Source organism: Caenorhabditis elegans, chromosome III (assembly GCF_000002985.6).
Source record: "Caenorhabditis elegans chromosome III".
Lineage (NCBI taxonomy): Eukaryota > Metazoa > Nematoda > Chromadorea > Rhabditida > Rhabditidae > Caenorhabditis > Caenorhabditis elegans.
Window position 1 is genome coordinate 7,379,114 of NC_003281.10, and position 27,788 is coordinate 7,406,901.

Sequence of the window (27,788 nt, forward strand, 5' to 3'; positions counted from 1 at the left end):
AGTAAATCGATCAATCATCAAAAAATAATAATAAAAGATAAGTGTATTAAAGTTAAAAGTGCAATCAAAAAATTAATGAATGTAACAGAATGAGATATTCAGACAACTTGAGATACATGAATATTTAAACGATAGTACACGAGTTTAAAAGAAACAAAATTAATAATTTAATCTGAATCATCCGATTCATCAGATCCATCGGAGCCATTATTACTCTCTTCTGATTCTTCTTTTGGAGCGGCTTTCTTCTCTTTTTTCTTCGGCTCCTCATCGTCCGAATCATCTGAATCACTGATATACTCTTTCGAAATGGCCTTGGATGAAGATGGTCCAGAACTTTTCTTTGATGTTTTTGATGAAGATGGTTTTGACGAGGAAGATGGTGGTCCATTCTTTCTGTATTCCTTCATTTCTTTCTCGTATCGAGACTTATCTTCTTCTGCTTTTTCCTCCCATTTCTGTAAATTAAAATTATTTTAGAGGATAAATTGTAGACTATAATCAACGAACCTTTTTATCATCCGAGCTCATCGTTTTCCATTTGGCTCCACCTTTCTTGGCCACATCAGCAACAGAATCACCATCCTCCTTCAGTTCATTTCGACTAGCAAGGAACCATTGCATGTAGGCACTTGTAGCACGTTTCGGAGCGTTTGGATCTTTGTCTTTCTTTCCTTTCTTGCCTTCCTTCTTTTCTCTTTTCTCCTTCTTTTCCCTCTTCTCTTTAGGTTCACCCTTTCTTCGCTTCGACGGAACATCTTGCTCAGAATCCGGCTCAGACTCTCCAGTTCCACTGGAATCTTGTTCTGATCCAGAATCATATTCATCGTCTGGCTCTGATCCAGTTCCTTCTGACGACTCCTTATCCTCCTTTTTCTTTTTTATATCCTTATCAAGATCATAATCTTCATCAGTACTGTCATCATCACTATCATCTCGTTGGCGTCCTTCGGCTGTAACTGCTGCTTTATATGGATCAATTTCATCATCACTGGAGTCTGCGACGGTATTCTCGACACGTTGTGAATTTCGGATTTTGATATTTTTCTTATTCAAATAATCGAATAATTTGTTGTTCTCCTCCTTTTCCATCGCATTGAAAGTTAAAGGTCCTCCATATTTCAAATCAATCTCGAAATCAAATGTCCTGGTGACAGTACCACTATCAGAACGTGCAAAATGACATGAGCTAATCTCCTCAAAGCGAATGTACATGGCTGGCTTGTGAATGAACAAAAATCCTTTTTCCATTGGGTACAATAATCCAGGGTTCTGACGATGTGTACATTGAATGGCAGGGGTGCCCGAGCTTCCCAGGAACCGTCCAGGAACAGTGATTTTTAAATTGCAAATTGATTTGAAGAGAATTGAGATTGTTTCATAGATTGGACCAGTCATGTCACGTCGTAGATTCCCATTGCTAGATTCGAGTTGTTCACTAAAAATATAATATTTTTAGACGATTGTCCGATTTTTCGTAAAATCTCTAGATAAACTCACTCAGTAAGTGCCAACTCCAAATCTTGTTCCTCGTCTTTTCCAAACTCAAAAATGAGATAACTGTATCGTGTCTGTCCCTGACGGATTGGTGGATTCAACGACAACACAAAATATACATGACGTCCATCTTTATGAGGTACCAGGAATAGACGATTGATCGACTTGATAGGAATCTTGTAGTCGTACGTTTTTCCATGAAGTGCAATACTTGTTGGATAAACTTTGATGTCGTATCTTCCACGAGGAGTTGTGCATAGAATGTCGGTGAGAAGACATATCGGTTGCTCCGTCTCGGCTTCCAATCCAGCGTATGCCAGAACAGCTTTCTTGAATTCTTCAACTTTATCAGCATCCTCCTCATTTTCAAGATCAATTGGCATATGGAATCTCATCTCCATGAGCTGAACTTTGCTATCATCATTTTGGTGGAACTCCAAAACTGCCTCATTTTTGTTTGCAATAACATTCGATACATTCGTGCACGGGATTTCGAAAATTGGCTTATCTTCCCATGAAAATTCAACAGTCTTGCCTTTTACTTCGGCTTGTCCGTAGTTCCATCCTTTGATGAAAAGATTTGATTGATCGATGGATTGAGACCAATTAGAAGAAGTGAACGATTGGATTTTCTCGAGGTCCTGAAATTTCAAGTTTGTGATTGAAGTTTTTTGAAAAGCAGCAAGAAAGCAAGAGTGTTTTAAATGAAACTAAAAACAAATCAAAATGAAATGAACAAAAAACTAACAGTATCTTTGAATCCTCCGAAGCGGTGAGCACCTCCATCGTTGAGACCGACTCGTAGTCCCGGCTTGTTGCCAAGTTTTTGCCATTTCAGTTTATCGATATCGGATCCCGTGACATTAACTGATTTTCCACCCTTATCGCCTTTGAAGTTGAGTGATTTTTCAGTCAATTTAAGTGTTCCGAACGCCAAATGACCTACATCTTCAACATAAACTCCCGGGAATTGGAGCTCAGCCATTCTGAAAATTGTTTGTCAATAAGTCTAGTTAACGAGAGAGAGAGGGAAGAAATCGAAAGAAGAGACTTCAGAAAGTATACTCCAGCAGAATGTAGCGACACTGAAAGAAAATATCGATTTTCCGAGCGAAACTAATTACGAAAATAAACCCTCTTTTCGGTGAAATTTGTTCTGGTTTCTTGCAATATGAATTCATGAATTCAATATACTCATTACCAGAGATTGAATATGATTATTTATAATTTAAACAGAAATAACGAAAAGATTTCGATAATTATCATCAGATTCGTATCGATTCTAGAAGAAAAATTGGGAAAAGTGTTGCATTATTTTTGGCGCGCCGAAGCGAAAACAATAAACTACGGTATTCGATTGTACGTGAACACCGAGCATTACTTTGTACGCAAACATGACACCTGACGACATTTCACAAGGATTCATACTTTTTCGTTTTTTTTTCTCAAAAATGTCTAAATTTTCTGATTTTTATAGCAATCGTCGCTAATCAAATAATTTCAGGGCAATGGACGACGATTTGGACCAATTTTTCCATGATGATGCGGAGCAGAATGTAAGAAATAGCAAAATCTCATGTAAATCTTACCAAAACCTTTTCAGGCTGATTTTTCGGATGATGGCTCAGAAGATGAAGCGCCTGACAATGTCGATGTCAATTATGAGTTGGAGAGGGAAGAACCCAAAAGCAAGTCTGTTGCAGAATTCACTAAATTTTTGCAAGAATGCGAATATCCGGATGACATCATAAAATACTTTAAAACGATAAAGTTTTTCGAAAAAGACGCAAAAACTGGAGATATTGTTTCTACAAAATCACTAAAGTTTACTGTAACCGGTTTCATTCAATACTTGTTTGGCACGAAGCGAATTCAGCGTCCAGTTCTCAGAGGAATCGCTAAAATTTTTGGAAGATATGATATTTTCCACTTAATCTCCCCGGAGCTTGTGAAGTCTATAACGGTGAGTTAAAATATCTGTATTTGTTTATACGAATCACACATTTTCAGCACCTAAAAGAAACTCGCACCACCGCCTGGTTCAACCTGTTCAATTTTCTTTCATTCGTCCCGCACCCAACTGATCGAGTGACGAAACCATTATTTCGCCAGTTTTGTGTCAGAACTCCATTCAACGATAAAAGTATGAAAAAACGAAAGCTGACATGGATCTCAACTGACTATGACAACGTTTGGATGGCTGTTATGAATGGAAAAATTAGTGACAAGTTGACACTGAAACTTATTCCATATATCACTCAGAACGTCATTTCGAAATTGAAAGCACCATTCAAATCTGCTGATTTCTTTTTCAAAATGTTCGACAAAACTGACTATCATGGAATTCTTTCGCTTGGTGCTATTTTTCGTCTTATTTCAGAACATAACTTGTAAGAGATTTTATTTGAAATAGATTCATATAAATCTTTATTTCAGTGAATATCCGAAATTCTACGACAAAGTATATTCATTGACGAACCCATCTCTTCTCTATATGAGTCAGAAAGAATCCATTCTGACACTTCTGGATAGTTTCCTGTCGTCTACGTGAGTTGCAATATTCTAGAAAATTTATTCTGAATCATACCTTTTCAGCCATCTCCCAACATACATCACTGCTTCGTTCCTCAAACGACTCTCCCGATGCCTTCTTCTTGCTCCAATTGATGCTCAGGAACCAATTCTTGGATTAATTAGAAATCTTGTGATTAGACATCCAAACTGTTCTGAATTGGTTCATCGTGAGGTTCCTCAGACTCTTTACGATGATCCTTTCGACAATGATGAGACAGATTTACACAAAACTCGCGCATTGGAATCAAGTCTTTGGGAGATGAAACTTCTTCAATGTCACTGGAATCAAAGTGTCAGAAAACGAGCTCATTTCGTTGATAAATCGATTCAAAAAATTGAGTCTTACGTTCGATTCCGATGCACCGACGAGTTATTCTCTGTAAACATGGCAAAATCATTTGGCGGAGAGGATGGAGAAGCTGAAAAATATCGAAAACTGCAAGACGGGGATGAAGACGAAGAGGGAACAGGAAAGCCGGAACCGAAGAAAGCTCGTAGAAAAGGATTTGGTGGGAAATTCGCTCCAAAACACGAAGAAAAAGTCACAAGAGCAGTCGGTGTGAACTCTGAAGCGCCGAAAGGAATTCTTGATAGACAAGTTCCAATCATCGATGTTCCAACTTTATGGAAAATTTAATCAGATTTTTTGTTACAGTTATTGTTGTTCCACTTTTGTTGTTGTTTTTCCGTTTTCTCGTTTTTATATTTTAAATTTTCAAAATAGTACTGTTGTTTTTCTTTTAAAATAATTATTCCAGTGTTTTATTCACTGAAATCATATTTAAATTAAATATCTTGTTCCAATTTCTTATCCATTTTTCTTTTTTTGATTAAAAATATTTTTACAGTTCACAATGAACCTTAACAGCCCAGCTGTATCAATGCTTGGCGGTGACACCCCTGCACATGGTGGACCGAATTCCGTACTTGGAGGTCAAGGACCCTCATCAATTCTCACGGGACACGGTCCCAACTCTGTAATGGGACCAAACTCGATTCTTGGACCTGGAAGTGTTCTCAATCCACAATCAATTCAACCAATGCAATCACAACAAATGCACAGTAAGTTATTTGTGGAAAACTCATTTCAGGGTTTTTGCTTGAAAAGGATAAAACTAGCCCAAAATTAACTAATTTTTTTTAAAGAGACTGCTCATAAAATTTTCACTATTTTTTATGGCATGACAAAAAGTAAATTAACAAGAAATCAGAATTTTGCTGAATCCCGAGACTTCTATCACAGCAGCTGAATTACAGATTTTTTGAATTATCACCCTTTATAGAATATTTTGTTAGTTTTTCGTTAATTTCGGCAAATTTTTATGTCGTTAGGCGTCTAAAAATGAACATAATTGGCATGTCGATCATAAATGGGACTGAATCGACGATGTGAAGCGAGATAAACAACTAAATTATAAAATTATAAATTGTTCAATAAAATACACTAATTAAAAAAAACTGTATCCTAACTGATGCGACAAGGAAAAGTTAGCGAAATTTCAGATTTAAGCGAAATTAATACGTTTTTTTTTCGAAATTTTAATATTGTACAGTTTAAAAAATTTATGAAAAAATCTGATGAACTCTCTGTGCACGTTTATTTTAGCCGTGACCAGTCTTTCAACTTTATAACCTTTTTTCAGTCTTAAAGCCGTTTGTCAAAATTAAAGATTTATATTATTTCAGGCCTTCAAGGTTCTTCAATGCAAATGCATTCACATCTCGCCAACTCCAATCTCAACTTGAACATAAATCCAGCTTCAGTCGGACCTGATCGTAATCCTGGATCAGTTATGCATCACAATTTGGACATCAATCCTCCATCAGTTGCATATCAGAATTTGACAGTTCCAATGACACCACTTGCATATTCTGTATATGATCGAGATGCTCTGACACATCAGGCTCCGGCAAGTAACATCGCTGCCACAATGGTTCCAGCAACTCCAGCAAGTCAATTGGATATTCCGATGCCAGCTCTTCAGAACATTGTCTCTACAGTCAATTTGGGAGTTCAATTGGATTTGAAGAAGATTGCATTGCACGCGAGAAACGCCGAATACAATCCAAAACGTTTCGCAGCAGTCATTATGAGAATTCGTGAACCAAGAACAACTGCTTTAATTTTTTCGAGTGGAAAAATGGTGTGCACTGGTGCGAAGTCAGAAGAAGCAAGTCGATTGGCAGCACGAAAATATGCGAGAATTGTTCAAAAGTTGGGATTTCAGGCGAAATTTACCGAATTTATGGTAAGTGTTTCTGGAAAAAGGTCACAAAATCATTTGAATAATTTTTTTGTAGGTTCAAAACATGGTTGGTTCTTGTGATGTTCGTTTTCCGATTCAACTTGAAGGATTGTGCATTACTCACTCTCAGTTCAGTACTTACGAACCAGAATTGTTCCCTGGATTAATTTATCGTATGGTCAAACCAAGAGTTGTGCTCCTTATTTTTGTGTCTGGAAAAGTGAGTTTAAGTTATGAAATAACCTTTTCTATGTTAAATTTTCAGGTTGTTATCACTGGAGCAAAAACAAAGAGGGACATTGACGAAGCATTCGGGCAGATTTATCCAATCTTGAAGGGATTCAAAAAATAACTTTCTTTTATTAAAATTGTTTTCATTCTTCTTTATTTTCAAATTTTTGTTTCATTTTAAGCCTTCCCTTATCCCTAAACCCGGATCTCGTATAATACAGGTAAAGTAGCTTCATTTTAGACATCTATGCACTTTAGAACCACTTTCTTCAGTCTACCAATCCGATAAAATCGTTTCGAATTCAATAAGCTTTCGATTAATTACTGCTCACCATTTCTCCCCGTACCTTGTATAATTTTGTTGATGTTATTTTTTTTTGAAGAAGTGACATTATCAATGTTCTTTTCAACTTTCCTCTTGTTTTTCAAATTTCTCCCGTATTATTGAGAATAAAGTATTAAAATAGTTGTTGTTCAATCTACGAAATTGAATTTCTGATAATTTCTGTAATATATTTATTCATATTTCAAATTTATAACATTTCAGATTGAAATTTATCGTTTTAGATGATTCCAGCTGATATTATTGCATCAATTGCTGGATTAGTAAATGAAAAAGATATTGAAAAGGTATTTCATTGGTTTCTACATTTTCAGATATAAAAGAATATTTCTTAACCCGACAAAACTCGGATTTCGATCTCACTGTCAATTCTGTTTTTAAAAAAGTAATTAAGTTTCGAATTTAGTAGAATTTCTCCAAAATTTTTTTGCCAAAAGACTAGGAAAATTTAAAAAAAACAAACAAACTGAAATTTTAAAGGTTTAGTGAAAAAACTCCGAAAGAGAAATTGAAATTAGTGAAAACACAAGAAAACCAGAAAGAAAGTCGATTTTAATTTATTTTGAATCCGTAACAACTCAAAAACTTGAGCAAAAGTTTCGAGACCCGAAGAACTCGAGGGATGTCCAACTGGGGGGATTACCAACTCGGGGGATTGGCCCCGCCCACAGAACCGTGGCTTGCAATACGCCCATTTTTGCAACTGCCGCACGGTTTTAAAATTATTTTTCTTGTTAATTCTCGCTCTATTGAGAAAAATACAGTTTTAAAACCGTGCGGCAGTTGCAGAAATGGGCGTATTGCAAGCCACGGTTCTGTGGGCGGGGCCAATCCCCCGAGTTGCTAATCCCCCCAATTGGACATCCCCCGAGTTCTTCGGGTCTCAAAGTTTCAAATTAAAAAAAACAACACTAGAACCATAAACATCACATGTTGCTAAAGAATATCCGCGAAAAATGTAGAATAGTTTTTTTTGGATTTTTTTCCAAAAACTAATTTTTCGTCAAAATACAAAAAAAAAACACATGGTTATAAGATCGCTCACTTTTGCGCAAACAGTTTTTTGAAAATATAAAGATTCATAGTATCCGAATGAATTCAATTTTTTCAGATCACTTCTGAGTATCAGGACAACATTTGGGAATTCGTGGAATCACTTGTGACTCATGTTCTTGCCAGTAATCATGTTGGATATTCTGGTAAGAATGAATATTTTAACACCCTAAAAATATTAAAACGAGATAGAAGTTTGGAAAAAAAATTCAATTACAAAACTTATTTTTTTTAATTCAAAAATCGTACAGTAGAAATAATAGTATAAGGTTCGATGTGCTCTGTGAGCCAGAAGCTGCAAAAAAGAAGTGCAACAGGCTGGCTTCTCTGTGCTCTCCAGGCGCCGGTCGGTGTATGGGCTCGGCGCTCGGCGCCCGGAGCCTCTGTCTCTGTTGTGTTACTTCGTGTGTGCATGTGCTCTGGAGAATAAGGAAAACGAAGAGAAAAAAGCAAAGACGAAACGAAAAAAAAACGGGGGAAAAAGCAAGCACATGCATGCGAAAAGTGTGTTGAAACTGGAGAACTTCTCGTGCTATGTGGAGCCAACGACAGCGAAACGAGTCGGCGGCGATGGTTGGGTGGATGAGGGCTTCGTCTAGTGGGAATCGACGGTTTGGTTCGATTCTCTACCCCTTCCACGACGCATTGATTTTAGGTTAGGCGGTTTTGCAATAATGAGATAGGATTCCTCTAGGGATGAGGATCAAAATAAATCTATTTTTGAATTTTTCACAAAAAATCAACTAAAAGTCGTAACTGTAGCAAATCGTCAAAAATTGTAGGCATCCTGAAGAAACCTGGCACCAAAAAATCAGAAGGACTGAAAAAAACCACTCATTATTTTTGAATTTGGATTTTCTCAAGTTTCAAAAGAACAGAAAATTTTCAAGCTATTTTCAGATTATAACACATCCTCGTTCATATCAGAAGAACTCGCTCGCCAAAAATTATCATGTGGTCTGAATATACCAAATGCTGTGTCAAAGTCCTTATGGGCACTACACTTGGCACATGAACACGTGGAAAAATTGAAAGATCTTTCTGATATACCTCCAATTGGATATCGTGTTATACTTGAGTTCTACCTAGTTTGGCAACAGCTTCTCATTGATCCAGAGGAAACTATTCGCACTGAAATTGAACCAATTGTAAGTTAAAAAATATATAAATGTGGATAAAAAGGTTATACTTTTTTTTTTTTTTTTTTTTTTTTTGAAAAAAATTTAAAATTTATTCAAAAAAAAATCAGACTTCTTTCTTGGCTTTTTTCTACGGTTTCGACGAGGATGTTTCAGTTGATCCTCCACATTCTTCTTTGATTGTTTGCATTCCTTCGATACCGTTCAGTTTCTTCTTTCTTCATGTCTTCTTTGCCTGCAGGTTTACAAACCGCACTTTTTGAATGAAGAACTGTCAGAATCACGAACACGATTGTAGTGATGATTCCGATACCTCCGAAGACAGCCGAAACTATCATTAGCATGCTAGATGGCAAAATAAAGTGCTTTTCACTCATCTTTTTGATGAATGAGCGTTTTTAAAAACTCGAAAATACTTGAAATTTATGAGAAAATTTTTATTCAGTTTAGAAACTAATATTTTTCAGATGGAGAAGCTTAGAGTTTTGATTGCCGAAGAAAATGATGCATTCACTTCAGAAGATCGATGTCAGATACAACTCGAGATGGCAGCTGTACGGTTTCAATTTTATGAATACGACAAAGCAGATAACCTGATTAAAAGTGCAAGTGAAGAATGTCAACTAAACATGGATTTGAGTGGAATGATGGGAAAACGAACACGGTTCCAACAGAGAGATATTGCACAACTAGTTTTGATTCATAAGGATCCATCAACTACTGGAACACCTCTTCCTCCAGATTCTGATATTCCGCAGAGTTTGGATATGAATGATGATACTCTTCTTGAACAAGTTGCTATTACTGAACAAGGAGCAAGAGTTGATGGAAGAACACTGAATGCATGCCAACTTTCGTGTCTGTTATGGATTGCTCGACATGAATCAGCAACTCATCGTCATGATGTATTAGTTCACGAACGATGTTCACCAGTGTTGGATACTGTAATTGCAGCAAGAAGATATTGGAGTATTCAGGCAGCTGCTCTTTTGGCTCGTGCAGAACTTGAAAGAGGTCGAGTGAGACAAGTGGATCGTTCATGTACACAATCTGAATTGGTGGTAAAGTTACAACAAGGAGTTGATGATCCAGTTCTTATTAAAGGTGATTACTGAACTTTTATATTCAATGGAGAAGTTAAAAAAAGGGTAGAGCTCGAAAAATAATTTTTTTTTGAAAACAAAAAAAAAGTGTTTTACAATAATGAGAAGTTTTGCAAGTTTTATATTTTTATAGAGTTAAAAAAATTTCGATCATATATTTCCACGATAGTTACAATCAAGAAATCATCGAAAAAATATTTCAAAATTTTAGATCGTCTTCTCCGCACGTCATATATCCTCGCATCTGGTCTCACTCCATTTTGGCAATCTTCTGTTCTTCTGGCTGGTATTCTCAATTCTCTTGGATGTACTTCTGAAGCTTTGCTCATTCTGGAAAAGCTTGAAATGTGGGACGGGGTTATTGACTGCTACAAGCAACTCGGACAAATGGACAAGGCTGAAACTCTTATCCGCCGTTTAATTGAGCAGAAACCAAATGACTCTATGCTTCATGTATACTTGGGAGATATCACAAGAAATTTGGAGTATTTCACAAAAGCTATCGAATTATCTGATGATCGGAATGCAAGGGCTCATCGATCACTTGGACATCTCCTTCTAATGGATAAAAAGTTTGAGGAGGCCTATAAACATTTAAGAAGAAGTCTGGAATTACAGGTTACTGATAAAACTAATTATATTTTTATACAACTTTTTTTTCAGCCAATTCAATTAGGAACCTGGTTCAATGCTGGCTACTGTGCATGGAAACTTGAAAATTTTAAAGAATCCACTCAATGTTACCATAGATGTGTATCCCTTCAACCTGATCATTTCGAAGCTTGGAATAATCTATCAGCTGCCTACATTCGACATGGACAGAAGCCAAAAGCATGGAAACTTCTACAAGAAGCTCTTAAATACAACTACGAACATCCGAATGTATGGGAGAACTATATGCTTTTATCAGTAGATGTTGGAGAATTTTCTCAAGCAATTCAAGCCTATCATCGTCTTTTGGATATGAATAAACGAGGAGCTGACGATGAAGTTTTGGAATTAATTGCTCAAACACTTTTAAGAAGAGAAGCTGAAATTTCAATGGATGAGAGCGAGGATAAAGCTCAAAATGAAGCAGAAAATCGGAAGGAAAAAGAAGAAATGATCAAGTTGTTGGCCAGAATCTCAGCGAATCATCAAACTTTATCCCCAAAAGTAATTTTTTATCGAAAATTTAAAACTTTCTAAAAAAAAAAAAATTAAATTAAATTTCAGACTCTCCGTGTCTACGCTCTTCTCAAGAAGCCATCTGTTTTATCATCGGAAACTCGAACCGAATTTGAAAAGTATGTGCGATTACTGGAGAAGAGTCTAGCTGCAGCAAATGGAAAACTGACGTGGCCAAAAGAAGAGAAATTGGCGTTGGAAGTTGTTGAAACTGCTGTACGATTAGCCGAAGATCGTCTAGAGTTGGCAAAGTTCATCGCATCGGATACGTCTGTGAAAGAAGTAAAATAGATCATGTTTCCGTTATGTATCTAAATTCATTTTTACAGGCATCCGCTAAAGTTCGTTTATCTCTTCGTGGCATTCTTACTCGTCTTGATAAGGATTCAGGAAGCCGCGTGTCTGGTGATGAGACGGAGAAACTTCAGGAGATCGTAGAAGTTGCCAAAAGTCTTCTGGATAGTGTGGCAATTTGAATCTCCAAAAATTCAAAATTTAATAAAAATATTCCCTGTTAATCTTTGATTTTCTCCCAGTGAACGATGTTGTTTATTTTGTTTTTGTTCTAATCTTAATTCAGTTGTTATTGTTTTGTTTTTCTTGTTCTGTTTCAAGTAATTTAATTCATTTAAATTTTTTTTTAGTAATTCAAATGAAAATTGATAGATACATTGAAAACTACACATACCCTGATTTTTTTCGCGGGGAGACTGAAGAAAATGGCACCGGAGCGGCTTTTTACTTGAAAATTGGTCAGTAGAAATGAGAAAAACGAAGAAAAACAAAGCAAATTACCATTTTGAAAGAGCGATCGAGAGTTTTTCAGAAAAAATTATTTTCTTGAAATTTTTTGAAAAGAAAAACTGACAATTTTTCTTTCCTGATTTTATTAAATTATTACCTGCTTGCGAAAAATTGTGATTTTTAACTTTGAATCACGGCTTTGGGTCTTGGCACGAGCCAAACTTTCCAGCTACCGTACACTGGAATATGGTAGATTTTTATTTTCATTTTCGCAATTTTCTGTTCAAATTGCAGTTTTAAATTTTAGAAAATGGATAAAGCAAAGAGAATGGTGAACTGCAGACAAAGTGTTAAATACTCGCAGAGCGGGCACTGTAGCTAAAAAGTTTCGCTCATCGCAGGGCCCACTGCCATGATTTTTGCGGAGATTTGATCGCAAGTTTTAGCATCCCAGTAATAAAATAATATGAGAAAATTCGATGATTTTTGAACAAAACAAAGACAAGGAGGGGAGGGAGGGCATGGGGGAAAAGGGAATGTGATGAATTTACATGGGACGATCCATTTTCATGAAATATATTGACCAGTATCTGGAAAAACACACATTTAGGTTATTATTGATTGGGGAGAGTTTTGAAGCTATGTAGTGTGGTAATATGCAATTACCGTACACCAGAAGCAACTTTCCATTGTTAAATTTTAAACAATCGTTTCAAAAAACTCACACAACGTTAAAAATAAGAAAAGACAGTGGAAACATAATCATGGAACACCGATCCACCTGTAATAAATAATAGTTAAATTTCAAATTTCCATCTGATAACTCTCACTTGTACACTCGTAATTGTCCAATCTCGATCAGGCGGACAAATTGCATACACGAAACGCTGAAAACAATGAGAAAAACCACGTTTCTTCTCGTAGGCATACGTTTCGTGCTCGATCTGAAAATGGTAGAGAAATTAAAATGTTGGGTGCTGCCAGAATTTTCATTTTTCTAGAGTTTTTAAAATATGTCTTTAGAACTTACCGAGGTAAAATTGTTAGCAACTAGTTTACTATTATCCGAATTTGTAATTGAATTCAAATTAGTGTTTGGCGGCTGAATCGCCGTCGTCATTGCAGTCGCCGCACCGGAATTCGAATCTGTAGCAGCTGCTTTTAATTGAGCCAACACTGGAATTCGTTTTCTCAGAAGGCCTCCAACACCTCCACCACCTCCTTCATCGGCTTTTGATTCCTTTTTCCTCGTTTTTCGAATCTGGTTTAACCAGTGTCCAAGTACTTTTGATCCAATTTGTCGTTCTCGTTCCCATCTATAATTTTAATATTTTAAGGCAATTCTTTCGGCATGCGTTTAAATAAATATATATATTTTGTCTGAATATACTATTATTAAAATATTTGTTCAAGGTATTTTAAATGGACTGCCCAATATTCGAGGACTGGTGGAGCTGAGCCGTCATTCCAATTAGAGACTATATCGAAACAGTGCTATGTTTTAAGGACAGTTGATGATTATAGTGAAGGGTTCAAAAATATAAAATTCGTTTTGCCTTCAAAATTCAGTCTGCGACACATATATTAAAATCGTTCGGTTAAGAACATTATTAACAAACCTGTTCAATTGGCAAACAATTGCCAACTCGACCAATGTACAAAAAATGAAAATAACGGAGAAAATCATCCAAACATCGAGACATTTGATATAACTGACACGTGGCAAGTGTCTCAAAACATTTCCAAATTGAAAAGTAAGTGCAAGAAGTGACGAGACACCAAGTGTTATCCTTGCCGAAACACTTCGAACGTCGAAAAAGAATCCAACCCATGAAGAAATAACTGTTAACGAAGTAGGGAAATATGACTGGAAAAGGTAGAAACCGTATCGACGAGCAAATGTGAATTTCACCTGAAAATTTTGGTTTCGATACGATTTACTATGAAATACGATATAATGATTAAAGGTGCATGTGACAGAATCATAAACCTTTTTCCAGGATGGAACTTTTGTTCTAAAGTGGCAGGCAGTAGTATTTAAATAGACAACTTTTTGCTCACATTTGGTAATAATTTTCTCGTTTAACTCTGATTGTCATTTATAATATTCCTAGATTTTCATTTATATTTCAACGTCTTTCAACGTCTACCTATAAAAACCAAAATCCTTGAAAAAGTGAGTAAAGTCTATGGGGACATACGCCAAAAAATCTGGAAGTATTTTTGAAATTATATTGAAAACCTCGAGCTTATTAAAATGTGAGGAAAAAGTACTGTAGAGTTACAAATCTTTTAAAACATTAAAAATAACCCGTTTATAAAAAATAAATAAATCTATGACTAAATATCAAAAGCAAAAGATAATAAAAAATTGAAAGCTCCTATGAAAACGATTTAATTTTTGCTGTGCGTATTTGTTCGTAGGGTCGGTCAAGTGCAGCACACTGTGAAGGGATAAAAATCGATATAAAATAGGGTCATGCTGCTGACTTACAAATGCAGTTTTTGTGGAAACTCTAGTCTGAAATATCTACACCATGACCCTACGCTAAGTAAACTAAATCTTATACTATGAATATTTGTTTAATATCAACTCACTTTTGCTCGATCCCATATTCCATTTGGATACTCTAATCTTTGATGATCTGTTGACCATCCTATTAAATCAAAGTCTGGTAGTTCTACCTGAAAAATTGTTTGAATTTATTTAAAACCAGTAACGTTAACAACTGAGATTTCAGGTGCTGTAGTTGAAAGTAAATTAATATACCTTTTCCATCATTGTTATAGGAACATCATGCCACATTAACCGTACTTCATCCGTATTAAATGAGTATGACTCTAATACTATTTCACAGGAAAGGGAGTCGAATGGAAACATCTGGAAAATTTTAATTGATTTATTGTAAGGATTAAGAATCAGCAATGAAATTGAGGTTGTGTGTCACTTATAATTAAACAAAAAAGCTTTACAGAATTCAAAGCAATAGCCTTGAATTTTTGAAAACGGCTCTTGCCGGCAAATCGTCAAGCTTATAAATTGGAAAATCTCTAGAAAGACGTATCATATGTATATGAAGAAATGAAAAAAAATTTAAATGTCGCGTCCAGCCCCTGATTTTGATCAATCATTTAACAGAATGGTTTATCCAAAACCCAATAATCACTCACCTTCAAATTTACGGAGCAAGGAGTTTTCACATTTAGTCTGGAAAAAGGGGAATATTTGGAAAAAAAAGTCAATTAAATTATCCAATAAAGAGTGCAAACTACAGCCAAAAAGCAACAACAACGAACCTGAAATTACTCCAGACAAGTCCATTTTCATATAAGATCACAAATGTATTTTCACTTGGAGATGAATGAATTGAACTGGATTTCGAGTTGATGATACATGTGTCAGGTGTCCAAATTTTCTTTCGGAAGTCAGACTGGAATAAAAAATATAGAAATTTATACAAAATTATACTTCTCCTACAACCTTCAAAGTGATATTTGTTGCACAAACATTGAGATGTTTGAAGGATAATCGTGGATCCTGCCATATTTCACTGTACATCACATCCAATGAAAAGTCACCCGTGATTTCAGAAATACCCGATACACCCTGAACATGAAGCTCAATTGTCACATTGACTCCTTCTGCTTCAGGCAATAAATGTGTGTCATAGTCGGTGAGCAGGGTATCGATAAGTTTTCCGAGATTTATGCTGGAAATGTTTTTGTTGTAGAAAAATCAGAACATTTTTCAAAAATTCTAAATATTCAAAAAGCTTTCAAAATGTGTTCCTACCTTTTACTTGCTTTATTTGCATGATCAAAATAAAAAATCCTAGTTTTTTGTGTGTGAAAACTCTTAAAACTTTTTGTCTGGCCCTAGTAAAGATTATAGTAAAGAAGCTTCAAACTTATTTATGAAAAATATATAACTTCAAAAGTTTTTCACAGCAGGAAAAACGGATTTAAAACGCATATATGCATCAAAATTAGAGAAAAACATTATCTGAAAATATTTCAGATGGAAATTTCACTAACCGACTGTTGAATTCGAGATATTCAAAAAAAAAGCCCATCAATTAATTTTTTACCTATTTCTGGAGCACTTTTTAGGGCTATTCGTTGTTGCAGCTGAAAAATAAAAGAAAACAAGTTGAAGAACAAGAAGAAATCGCATCGTATCGTTAGATCATCTGGATGCTTCTGAAGGCGTACTAAATGAACGTCTTCTGATTTCTTTGAAGGTGCTGAAAATATGAACTTGAATATTTTAAAATTTAATAATAATTCAGAAAAAGGGTATGGCGAGAGGGGAAATAGCATGATGACCACTATGGGAATATTTGACTGCGAATTTTAATTGGGAAAGAGCATTGTCCCCTTTATTTTTAAAATATTTATTTCTTTTTTTTTTCAACTGAAATAGAGTGGGTGTCTTAGATAATGTTCAGTAGGAAATACGAAAATCATGTGCTTTGAATGCACGAAAAATGTTCGAGGAAGTTTCTTATTTTGCAAACTATGGAAAATCATTGACAATTCATGAAGATCAATGAGAACATGGATTGAACAGAATAAGTTATTTGAATAGAGCAAAGAAACAAGAAATTAATGAAAAAATAATGTTCTTGGTGATTTTCGGATGAAAATCCCCCTCGTATCAAAAAATGCCTATTTATTAAAATCTTCCTCCAACTCGCTGATTTTAAAGTGCAAACTTCAGCTTCAGCTTTATGATGAGTTCGTAAGTAATTTAAATAAATATGAAGATATTTTTGGAAATGCACTGAATTTCAAAGTATATTTCAAAGTATGTTAAATTTTGAAAATTTGAAAAATTTTAAACTTATCCTAACCGATTTTTTGGAATCAGCTGTGAGGATATTACATAGAGTTTAATGTGTTTTGAGGTTGTTTTTTGGTTTTTCGAAACGGGTCCTCTGCAAGAATACAAGTAACTAAAAATGAGACAGACACTGGTTACTGGAAAATAGTAAATGGGTTAATGCAGCAAGGAAGATGATAATGCATAATGAGGTGTGAGAGAGTTTTGAAAACAAAAAAAAATATTTAGATGGAATAATTTTTGTGTATTTTTAAAAGATTTGTAACTCAACTGGGTAAATTAATTAAATTCACCAGAAATAGTTTCTAAACTATATTACAAAATTTAGAACGCCTCCGAGAAAGTGACAGTAGATTCAAAATTCTTGAAGGTTGATACGGTAGCTGATACCAATCGATATCTTCTAAAAATTCAAGGTAAAGTTCAACACTAGCTAACAATATTTGAGTTCATAAAGTGGCATTTGTGGTGAGACTGAAAGATAAAGAATAAACCTTCAAAACTACCCACAATCAATCAAATAAACGGCGTCGAAACAGCTCGAACCAACCACATGACTCCATTGAAAATATATATTGAACATAATATATGGTAGAGGGAATTCAATGTTTAACGTTTTTAGAAGAAAATCTAGAGTAGTATTCCGTCAATAAAATTTGGGAATTTCTTATTGAACAAAATTGTTTTGTTCTATGAGATATTGTTTCAAATGTCGATTATATTTATGGAAAACGTTTTTGAAAGGTTTCAACAAACCCAGGTAGGTCGGTCGTATTTACAGATTTTAGTAATCAGAATTCCCAAAATTCCTTGATAAAACAAAGTACGTTTTTCAAAAAATCATAATTATTGTTCTGTTTTTCTTTTTCAATTGTTATAATAATTTCTTTCTGATGAATAATGTTAGCAAATATCCCTCCCATACTCGTGAGCGTTTTGTTCAAAACTTTCTGATCAATGCAGTTTAGAAAAAGTTATGAATTTTCTTCAAAGTTGAGCCAAAATCTGAAACAGTTTGTTAAATATTGAATTATGAATCATATTTTCTAGGTAGATGAGAATATTTTAAATTACCCTAAATTTTATGTATGTAGTGAAGCGACCAAAATTTCCAGTTCATTATCCACTAACAGTTAAATCTGCTATTATAGGACCATAGGACTTTGAAAAGTTGACATTTTGTTACTACTCTTGGATTATCTAAAGAGCTTTAATACTTAAAATCTCAGTTATGAAAATGAAACAAAAGCAGAAAAATGAAATGAGTGGAAAAGAAAAAAAGGGGATGACGAGTCAGTCAGGGTGTCTCAAGAAATCGACGAGAGACAATGGATTGAAAAGAGTCGCAGATATGACAGTTGCTGGTTTCACATATGAAATGGTGTGAGTAGCCAGTGGATTGGAGGAAGGACAAATGGAAATTAGGGGAAAATGTTTCCGGATAGATTGCTTTTTGGTCCGCTTGAACTTTTGTTTACAGAAAGTTTTAGTTTCAAGGAGCGAAAAATCAAAATTTTGAATTTTGATACTTAGATTCAAAAGATCAATTTGACTTTCAGAAGATCCAGGCGTGAGGTGGGTCCATATAATAAAAACCACACAAGTTTCGTTCGTATAATCTATAGGTAATTTTCTTATTTTTGTTGTGTCTCAAAAACTTTGCTCCAGAAAACATGCTCATATTCTTAATCAGTAGAACAAATGACTGGCAGACAATGTCATGCTTATCCTACAGGATCCTGCCGGATAAGCATGACATAACTGCATTCTGATGACCCTTCATTTTAAAGAATCAATCAAAAAACACATATCGCCATTAAAAACCTTAAAAATCAGCAGAAAATGCTCAGAGAGGTCTTTGAGGAACTCGAAAAACTTGAAGAACAAGTCAAGGACATCATTTAGAATAAAAACTTGTCTTCCTTTCTCTGCAACATTCGCATAATCAGATTAGGAAAAATGGAAAATGGAAGGGGAAAGGGGCTCAAAGGAGAATGGCTCTTGAACTTGGTAAAAGCTGATCAGAAATCTCATGGTCTTGAAGTGAAAAGTACTCCCTTTCAGGAGTAAGTTTTCTAAAAATTGAACAATTCAAAACTAGATCTAAACTATTTTCTAAGAAATTTCGAATAAAAAACTCAATTTATTGTTGATATTCTTCAAAAAAAATTGGAAAAGTAAAGTAACTCTAGACGTTCGGAAGACACTCAAGTGGTTATGTGAACCCGACCAAAACCGAACGAAAACACTTCTCAGAATCAAGTCTCTTTTTGTGTCATCTTGCGTCTGTTTTCAGAGGAAAAGGAAGAGAACGAAATGATCACACATATTGAATTATTACAACGTGTATTTTCTCAGAATTTTATACCTTATAAGTATATAAAGTTCCGGAAATTCATTCCGGAACATAAGTCTGAATTTGAATTCTTCTTGAAAAAGTGTAATTGAACTGTGATCTCGTTTGGATTGCAGATATCTTAATTTTTGCACATCTACGTAACGTTTGTTTAAAGGATTTTCGGAAAATTTCTACACCAAGAAATATTCCAATAGCTTGAATACTTAACATCTAATATAAATTGTTTGCTGCAAAAGAGTCACGTCACACACAGTTTACATAGTTTACTGATGGTATTAAAACATCTCAATTAAGCGAAAAATGTAAAAGTACTTAATTTTTTTAAACTGATTTTCATCTCTAAATTGATATATCTTTTGGGATTTTCATTGGACTTTAACTGTAAAACAAGATATTGGACAAAAGCCATTGCGAATTATGGTAACGATATGTCATGCTTGTCATTTTAAAAGTCATTTCTGAAGTTGAAAATCCTCGATCAGACGATTACAGTTGTGCACAAAACTCCAGCTTTATTTGATGTTTACAGACAAGTTCACCTATTATGAGACATTTTGATTATGCTTGAACACTATGTTGAATTTTTAAAACCAAAGATTTGTTGAAGGACGTTTATGACATCACAAAAAGTGTGAAAAAGACCTCACTCACGCTTTCTCCCCTTTCCCCTTGTCAACTAACTTTGTGTGTTGCTAAACGCGATTTTGACACCTCGTTTTGAGAAGAATTGGTGAATAAAAGAAGAAGGAAAAGAAGGAGAAAGGAAGATGAAGAGACGACATAACTCTTCAATCATATTACTGCTCCTGTGTGCTCCTGATACTGCTCGAAAAGTTGAAATGTGAAGAACTTTAGAAATGGGGCGGAGACGAGAAGCAAAAATGTACTTGGAGCACATGGTCTTCGTCATCAGTTCTAAGCGCCACCTATCATGAGCCCTAGACATACAAAAAAGGGTCTTCAATTTTTCTTTTTAGAGTTTCTCGGGTGAGGGATAAGTGAGGGTACGTCACTTTTTTTGCAAGTTGCAAATAAAACTTCCAGATCGAAAGGTTTTGATGTTCTAAATTTTGCAGTATTCTCAGCAAAACGTCACATTTTCATACCATGATAAAATTAAAAACGAACATTTTTTGTCGAATGATGTGATGAAGTTGCAGGAATATCGGAAGTTGTGGATATGAATTCACAGCTAATTCGCGTTGTGCACATAATGTCTCTGTGAGCACAAAAAAGTGAGAACTCAGCCACCGATTTTTTAATTTGCTACTGAAATGCATTTATTTTTGTTTTAAGAAGTTACAAATTGTTTAAAAAACGTGTTTTACAGGCAGTTGCCAACTACAAAAATGATTCAAGGCAACCTACGCCTGCCTCAATAGTAGGCAGTCCGGTAAATTAAGTGCATTATATTCGCTTAATGAAATGTTTAGATGTAGAACATAATTTTGTCGTAAGTTTTACTTTTTTTGAGGAATTGCGAACATGTGAATTAAAAAAACTCAATTTATAAGGTCATAAACCAAAGAATGGGTGGTAAGTAAATGAAGTAAAAAGGACACACAAAAAGTAGAAACAAAAGAATGAAAAAAGTGAAAAAGGGATTAGAATGTAAGATTATCGAGACGTAAGGAAACTTTGAAGAAATGAGAAGAAGCCTATATGAAGAAGATGGAGCAAATGTTAGATAGGAGGGAGAGCAAGAACAAAAATATGTCACGCTTTGGAAATTTGAGTAAACTGTTTCTGAGCACAACTAGGATGTTTTGTGATTTCTTACATATAAATAATAATAATAAATGTTAGCACGAGTGTAAAGTCAGACATCTCAAGACTGCCATTATCTACCGATTGTTTTCAGAACATCAATACTTATAACAGAAGTTGAAGTTTTCACAGCGTGTAATGGTGAGATGTTGAAAACGAAAAGGTAATTTGAGAGAATTTCAGAAAGCACTTTCTGCTTGTGATTTCAAACTTTCACTGAAAAGATGATGTTTTGAATTGGTTTCAGAAAATCATCAGAGGTGAAAAGAATAGACAAACATTCTGGAAGCATCTAGTAGTTTTTTGTTGAATTGTTTACCAATCTCTAAATTCTCTAAAAAATATCAAAAGCATGAAAACTCTTTTTCGAGCAATTTTACTGGGATTAACTTGTGTCACAAAAACTAGGTGAGCAAAATGTGTACTATAACTATATATCAATTCTAACAAATTACTACGGTTTTACTACAAAGTTTAGAGAGCTTCAATAGGAAAACTAAACTAATAAAATATTTGCCTAGAGTTTAGGTTTTTCACAAATAGTTTTCCAGAACTATCGAAAAAAGCTAGCTGAATAAATATCATCAAGCGAACGTAGTGAATTAATTTCTCGTTAATTTGTTCTGAATATTCATGACTTCATTTTTTAAATATTAATTTCTCGATCTTTGAAAACTATCGCTTCATTTCCGTTTAAAGAAATTCATAAACCAGTTTAAAGAACGGACAAGAAAACAATGCCAAAAAGTGCGGAAACGTGCCAAATCGAAGCTATCAAATTTCATTTTCAATTGACCACTGATACTTTAAGAGTTATACGTGGATACGTGGAAACAAAACTTCTCCGTTATTTTTGAAGTGTCAAGTCTAAAAAGTCAAGATGAAGGAAATCATAAGCATTGAAGATTAACAAAAAACTGAAACAATAAACAATGAATTTTTTCTGAAAACGGAACTTTTAAAGTTTAAATGATGAGTTGTGTACTTTAGTCAGATGTCATTAAAATTTTCATGAACATTTCACGATCAAAACTCAAATATCAAATTTCAAAAAAACAAATATACTTTTTGTTCGGGGGTTTTTTTTTTCAAAAATGGAATCATGAAACTTACAACTACAGATTGTACAAAAACGTAAAGACAAGAAAAAAGATACAAACTTAATAAATCTAGAACATATTTTTAGTTTTTATGCTGATTGGGCGGGGTCTTTTTAAAAGGAGGAACCAACGTAGTCTCTGATCTTCGAGTTCTTTTCTTCCCTCAGTTCCTCCCAAAAGAGGCTAAACACCCGGAAATCCTGTGTACCAAAAGAAACTCGAACCTTTTTGTTTCAGACGCAGTTGGCTTCCGAGATATCGGAATGGCCAATGCACAACCGAATGCCTTGAACAAACAGATCAAAATTGAGCATTTTCAGAGAGAAAATCTTCAAATCTGTTTGCGCTTTGCCTGCACCCTGCCCTATGCAGACGTAAGTGCGGCAGGGTAGACAGGGGGTCAAAGGATCAAACGAAACAGCTTTATCGTTTTATGTAGAATGTCCGCTTCCAACTTATAAATAAGAACACGGAGACTACCTATTTCCGAGTCAGATGTTCAGTCACTACTGTATTGTAAAACTAGATCTTTCATATACATATGTTAACAATAAAGTCATTGTAGGCGGGCAATATGTGCCTCGAACCTTTAAGCCTGTCGATGTGAATACAATGTAAAATATGTATTAAAAGTTTAATTTTATTTTTTAAATTCTTGTCGGCTTCAGGCAGGCATGTGCGCCTGCCTACCATGAATTTTTAGCTTAAGATTCTACTAAAACTAGCAAAGAAGTCTATAAATTAGAAAAGAGTGTTCAACTAATCGGTCAATGAAAAAAGAGAAGAAACTCCAGGATCCTCTTCTGAAATCCCATTGGAATCCGTTTGAAACTGACGTAGTCTGGTCGTAAAAAGATACTTTATAGTTGCGTCTGAGTCTCTTGTTGGTCTTCATCCAAAAATATCGTATTTCGTTTTGCCCAATTTGAACGACGAAACGAAAAGTGAAAAGTTAAAATGCAAAACTTTATTTAGCACTATCTTAATAGAAAAGTGTATGAAAATTTGAATAAAATGTCTGTAGAGATTTCCACCGGTCGAAGCGTGACGTAAGCCTCCTTTCGGCTTACTGGCAAAATTGTGTGCTATGTATTTGTCGTAACGATGTTAACGTTGACCGTATTTCCTCTATTAGTAATGCATGCAATACTAATCTCCGCACCCGCCATGTGATGCAAAACTAATAGAGAGTGCAATAATATTTTTCGAGCAAGTATTTTTTCAGTATTTTCAAATTTAAAATAACAACATTTCATCAACTCCAACGATAAAAATGGCTTAAAAAGACATTACCACACTGAAATTATAGATTTGTGTAAATAGTATCCATGTTCTTTTTGTGTATCAAAACGTCGCAAAACTATATTTCGATGAGTGGTTTTGGATGCAAAATTAATAGAGGCGCCTTACTAATATAGGAAATATTGTATATTTTATTGTGAGTTCTCATATATCTTTTTTCTCGCTCTCTTGGAGGCATATTCGGGCGTAATTCCTTGGTTTGTTAGATAATTCCTAATTAAAATGAAAAATCGGGCAAGATAACTCTAATTACAATGTTCGATCAAAATAATTTTATCTAAATTCCAGTGGTCCAGGCAACAAAATGTTGGCTGGAATTAGTCGTGAGTTATTGCTAAGGTTTTGAAATGAAGCATACTAGGTTAATTTTATTTTTTTGTTTACGCAACCAATTTGGCAAATAAAAAACGAACATTTTAATGAATACATTAGTGAAATTGCCAAAATTACGACAGGACCACGACATAACTAAAAACACTAAAATTTAGCGGAAAAAAACGGGACAAAAACAAGTAGATCTCTTCACACAAGCTTCACCACCAGTTTTATGTGCCCGATGAGGGCCGTTTTGGCACCCTATCCTTGAAGCCATGAGCAAATGAACACAAAACGTGGGATTTTCTTCCGTTTGGCCATCCTGGGATGGACGGCGACAACGATGAAGGGAGCCGGGGGCTTTTATCCTATTAGAGATTCGGAAAAGAGCAAAAACTTTTTTTGAGCTCCCCCGAGTAGTAGTTGGCCTCTCGACCGCGATTAGAGCAACACGATAAGTGCATGAGGAGGAGCTCCCGGAAATTTTGTCGGCGAGAAAAATATTCGAGAGAAACAAGAAGATGAAGAAACTAGAAGAACAAAGATTTTTCAGAAAGATATAAAAATGCGAATGGAGTTAGTTTTTTGGTCTTGATAAGGAGGAAAGACGAATGCAAAAAGTTACGTTAGAGGGAAAAAGTGGATATTTTACTTCCGGAATTAACATGTAAATGGACGTTTCAGGGGTGGAATTAAGAGTTTTTACAGATTTAAAAAATATTTCCGAATCTTTCAAAATATGGCCTTTGGGTGTACTTGTCAGAGCTAAAATGTTTACAATTAAAACACAAAAAAAAACAAAAAATCCGTTGTGAGCACCGAGACTGTAGATTTTTTGTTGCTTTTTTTAAAGGCATAAACCGGTGTTCCAATGGATGGTGACTCCACAGAACCATCTTTAACTCTTAAATAATGAATTATTAATCCCTAAGCTAATGAAAAACGGAACACAACGTCGTATTCTTATCCGGGAGCCAAAAAATTTGAGGAATATATTTTTAAACACTGAAGAAGAAGAAGAAATAGTGAAAAGAAAAAAGTGTGGGCCTATTTCCGTTTGGGACGATGAAACAAATCTCCAGAAATAACAGCTCTTTACCTGAACTACTATTTTCGGATTTCCTCTCAGAAAAATGTTATGGCTCTATAGTTGTTTTGTAGTTCTTTCAAAACTAGACTTTTGAACTATTATTTTGAAAATCACCACATTTCTAAAAACTGGTAAATCCCATTTTCAAAGTACGAAAAAATGGGTTGAATAGAGAACAAAAAGTGGCTTCCCCCGCAGGGCATCGAAATGCTCATCAAATCTTAAAGCATTTGCACTCCATCACTTTGAGCAAATTCATGAGAATATGGGAGTCTCTCGTAATGGAAATGAGAATCTTCCAGAATTTTGAGTCAGAAAAAAACGAATGAGTGAAAATAGATGTGAACTTTTGAATGTGCTTTGTTTGGTGTGAAGATCATTGTATAGGCATGCTACACAAAGAAGGATTACAGGAGAAGTATGTCAGTTACAAAAGTTTCAAAACTAAATTTAGTATTTGAAATAAAAATTGTATTAAAATTGTATTTGAAATAAACAAATTCAGAATTTGCAGATTTTTTTCAACAAATTAAAAATTTCCAAATTGCTTTCAGAATCTTTACTTACTTCAAATCCCCATAAAAATATTACAAACTAGAAACCAGATAATATTAGAGGCTACAGTTTGGAATACGTACTGAGGGGTCCTACAGAAATTTTTTTGAGCTATTTTGAAGTTTGGGGAGAATTAATTTAATTGAAATATTAGCTTTCAAAGGTAAAACTGAACAAATTCAGAAGATTGTAGTTAACCTTGGCTCTGAACCGGTTCAGTATCTTTTGTTATTTTTCTCTTCCTGAAAACTCAATTTTCAATCTTTAGAACTACCGAATATCTTCAACAAAAGCAAAAACTCGACGCGATTTTATTTCATTTTTGTCTTTTTCTTCCTTCTTTTTCTCTGAATCCGAGTACAAATAGTCGAACAACGGGAAGATGTCAAAAGAAGCACGGAGGCGTGTTCTAATATCTTCAAAGAATATACCTCTCGACGAAACATTGAAAAGCGAAACCAATTTTTTTTGTCTTCTCATAAATCAAAACATTCATAAAGCATACGCAATTGGGCCTCTGGAGAACGGCAAAAAAACGCAATTTGTTTCAGAGAAATGGGAAATCGTTCAAACGGACACACACAAAAAAGATTAGAAAAAAAAGAGAAACCCAAAAAACACATTGTTTTAAAAATATTACTTGTTTCTATTTTAAAACTGCCATAGATAGTACATATGAAAAAATGAAAAATTTTTTATATTTTTTATTACAAAATAAAAATGATTTGTCAAGAACGAGGACGAAATAATTGTTTATTTATTGTATACATATATGGGTCGTTTATCTCACAATAATTCGTTGATTAAGGTACATTTAATGCCAGAGTAAAAAATAGTCTACATAGGGCATCGAACAGCACCCAATATTTAGAGAACAGAAGATTTTGAGAAATACTGCCTCCAGAAATTGATGATTTTCCCATTGATTTGTCTACATAAGGCATCGAAAAGCACCCAATATTTAGAGAACAGAAGATTTTGAGAATTACTGCCTCCAGAAATTGATGATTTTCCCATTGATTTGTCTACAAAGGGCATCGAAAAGCACCCAATATTTAGAGAACAGAAGATTTTGAGAATTACTGCCTCCAGAAATTGATGATTTTCCCATTCATTTGTCTACATAGGGCATCGAAAAGCACCCAATATTTAGAGAACAGAAGATTTTGAGAATTACTGCCTCCAGAAATTGATGATTTTCCCATTGATTTGTCTACATAAGGCATCGAAAAGCACCCAATATTTAGAGAACAGAAGATTTTGAGAATTACTGCCTCCAGAAATTGGTGATTTTCCCATTCATTTGTCTACATAGGGCATCGAAAAGCACCCAATATTTAGAGAACAGAAGATTTTGAGAATTACTGCCTCCAGAAATTGATGATTTTCCCATTGATTTGTCTACATAGGGCATCGAAAAGCACCCAATATTTAGAGAACAGAAGATTTTGAGCATTACTGCCTCCAGAAATTGATGATTTTCCCATTCATTTGTCTACATAAGGCATCGAAAAGCACCCAATATTTAGAGAAATTCATTTGTCTACAAAGGGCATCGAAAAGCACCCAATATTTAGAGAACAGAAGATTTTGAGAATTACTGCCTCCAGAAATTGATGATTTTCCCATTGATTTGTCTACAAAGGGCATCGAAAAGCACCCAATATTTAGAGAACAGAAGATTTTGAGAATTACTGCCTCCAGAAATTGATGATTTTCCCATTGATTTGTCTACAAAGGGAATCGAAAAGCACCCAATATTTAGAGAACAGAAGATTTTGAGAATTACTGCCTCCAGAAATTGATGATTTTCCCATTGATTTGTCTACAAAGGGCATCGAAAAGCACCCAATATTTAGAGAACAGAAGATTTTGAGAATTACTGCCTCCAGAAATTGATGATTTTCCCATTGATTTGTCTACAAAGGGCATCGAAAAGCACCCAATATTTAGAGAACAGAAGATTTTGAGAATTACTGCCTCCAGAAATTGATGATTTTCCCATTGATTTGTCTACAAAGGGCATCGAAAAGCACCCAATATTTAGAGAACAGAAGATTTTGAGGATTACTGCCTCCAGAAATTGATGATTTTCCCATTGATTTGTCTACAAAGGGCATCGAAAAGCACCCAATATTTAGAGAACAGAAGATTTTGAGAAATACTGCCTCCAGAAATTGATGATTTTCCCATTGATTTGTCTACATAGGGCATTGAAAAGCACCCAATATTTAGAGAACAGAAAATTTTGATAATTACTGCCTCCAGAAATTGATGATTTTCCCATTGATTTGTCTACATAGGGCATCGAAAAGCACCCAATATTTAAAGAACAGAAGATTTTGAGAATTACTGCCTCC

The 27,788-nt window shown here is 34.7% G+C and overlaps 5 protein-coding genes, 1 long non-coding RNA gene and 2 other non-coding genes across 8 annotated transcripts; 4 read left to right on the forward strand and 4 right to left on the reverse strand.

Annotated features, from left to right (window-relative positions):
- Positions 1 to 29: 29 nt before the first annotated feature.
- On the reverse strand, positions 30 to 2,483 carry hmg-4 (FACT complex subunit SSRP1-A). Its single transcript, NM_066232.7, has 4 exons — positions 2,246 to 2,483; positions 1,501 to 2,138; positions 511 to 1,438; positions 30 to 458 (listed from the first exon to the last, which is right to left on the reverse strand). Exons 1-4 carry the CDS (start codon positions 2,480 to 2,482, stop codon positions 168 to 170), a joined length of 2,094 nt encoding a protein of 697 aa, NP_498633.1. The 5' UTR covers position 2,483; the 3' UTR covers positions 30 to 167.
- A 518-nt stretch (positions 2,484 to 3,001) lies between these two features.
- T20B12.3 (nucleolar complex associated 4) lies at positions 3,002 to 4,792 on the forward strand. Its single transcript, NM_066233.6, has 5 exons — positions 3,002 to 3,053; positions 3,101 to 3,460; positions 3,508 to 3,887; positions 3,934 to 4,044; positions 4,093 to 4,792. Exons 1-5 carry the CDS (start codon positions 3,006 to 3,008, stop codon positions 4,706 to 4,708), a joined length of 1,515 nt encoding a protein of 504 aa, NP_498634.1. The 5' UTR covers positions 3,002 to 3,005; the 3' UTR covers positions 4,709 to 4,792.
- A 127-nt stretch (positions 4,793 to 4,919) lies between these two features.
- tbp-1 (TATA-box-binding protein) lies at positions 4,920 to 7,011 on the forward strand. Its single transcript, NM_001382915.2, has 4 exons — positions 4,920 to 5,133; positions 5,758 to 6,320; positions 6,373 to 6,537; positions 6,583 to 7,011. Exons 1-4 carry the CDS (start codon positions 4,926 to 4,928, stop codon positions 6,667 to 6,669), a joined length of 1,023 nt encoding a protein of 340 aa, NP_001370645.1. The 5' UTR covers positions 4,920 to 4,925; the 3' UTR covers positions 6,670 to 7,011.
- Positions 7,012 to 7,115: 104 nt separating this feature from the next.
- Positions 7,116 to 12,022, forward strand: trd-1 (Tetratricopeptide repeat-containing protein trd-1; the record flags this gene model as incomplete). The annotated part of the gene is made up of 8 exons (NM_066235.7): positions 7,116 to 7,178; positions 8,003 to 8,090; positions 8,845 to 9,092; positions 9,551 to 10,187; positions 10,398 to 10,804; positions 10,850 to 11,341; positions 11,402 to 11,635; positions 11,683 to 12,022. The coding sequence occupies 8 exons, from the start codon at positions 7,116 to 7,118 to the stop codon at positions 11,827 to 11,829; spliced, it is 2,316 nt and encodes a 771-aa protein (NP_498636.2). The 3' UTR covers positions 11,830 to 12,022.
- Positions 8,508 to 8,598, forward strand: T20B12.12. The gene has a single exon (NR_101829.1). It is a non-coding gene; the product is annotated as an Unclassified non-coding RNA T20B12.12 (non-coding RNA).
- lgc-50 (Ligand-gated ion channel 50) lies at positions 11,977 to 16,341 on the reverse strand. Its single transcript, NM_066236.6, has 11 exons — positions 16,186 to 16,341; positions 15,579 to 15,807; positions 15,395 to 15,528; positions 15,269 to 15,305; positions 14,868 to 14,978; positions 14,696 to 14,782; positions 13,717 to 14,009; positions 13,128 to 13,413; positions 12,928 to 13,041; positions 12,823 to 12,878; positions 11,977 to 12,687 (listed from the first exon to the last, which is right to left on the reverse strand). Exons 1-11 carry the CDS (start codon positions 16,269 to 16,271, stop codon positions 12,645 to 12,647), a joined length of 1,476 nt encoding a protein of 491 aa, NP_498637.3. The 5' UTR covers positions 16,272 to 16,341; the 3' UTR covers positions 11,977 to 12,644.
- Positions 13,522 to 13,542, reverse strand: 21ur-10720. The gene has a single exon (NR_052448.1).
- A 6,779-nt stretch (positions 16,342 to 23,120) lies between the features above and the next one.
- On the reverse strand, positions 23,121 to 26,958 carry linc-165. Its single transcript, NR_101830.1, has 2 exons — positions 26,928 to 26,958; positions 23,121 to 25,764 (listed from the first exon to the last, which is right to left on the reverse strand). It is a non-coding gene; the product is annotated as a long non-coding RNA linc-165 (long non-coding RNA).
- Positions 26,959 to 27,788: the final 830 nt, after the last annotated feature.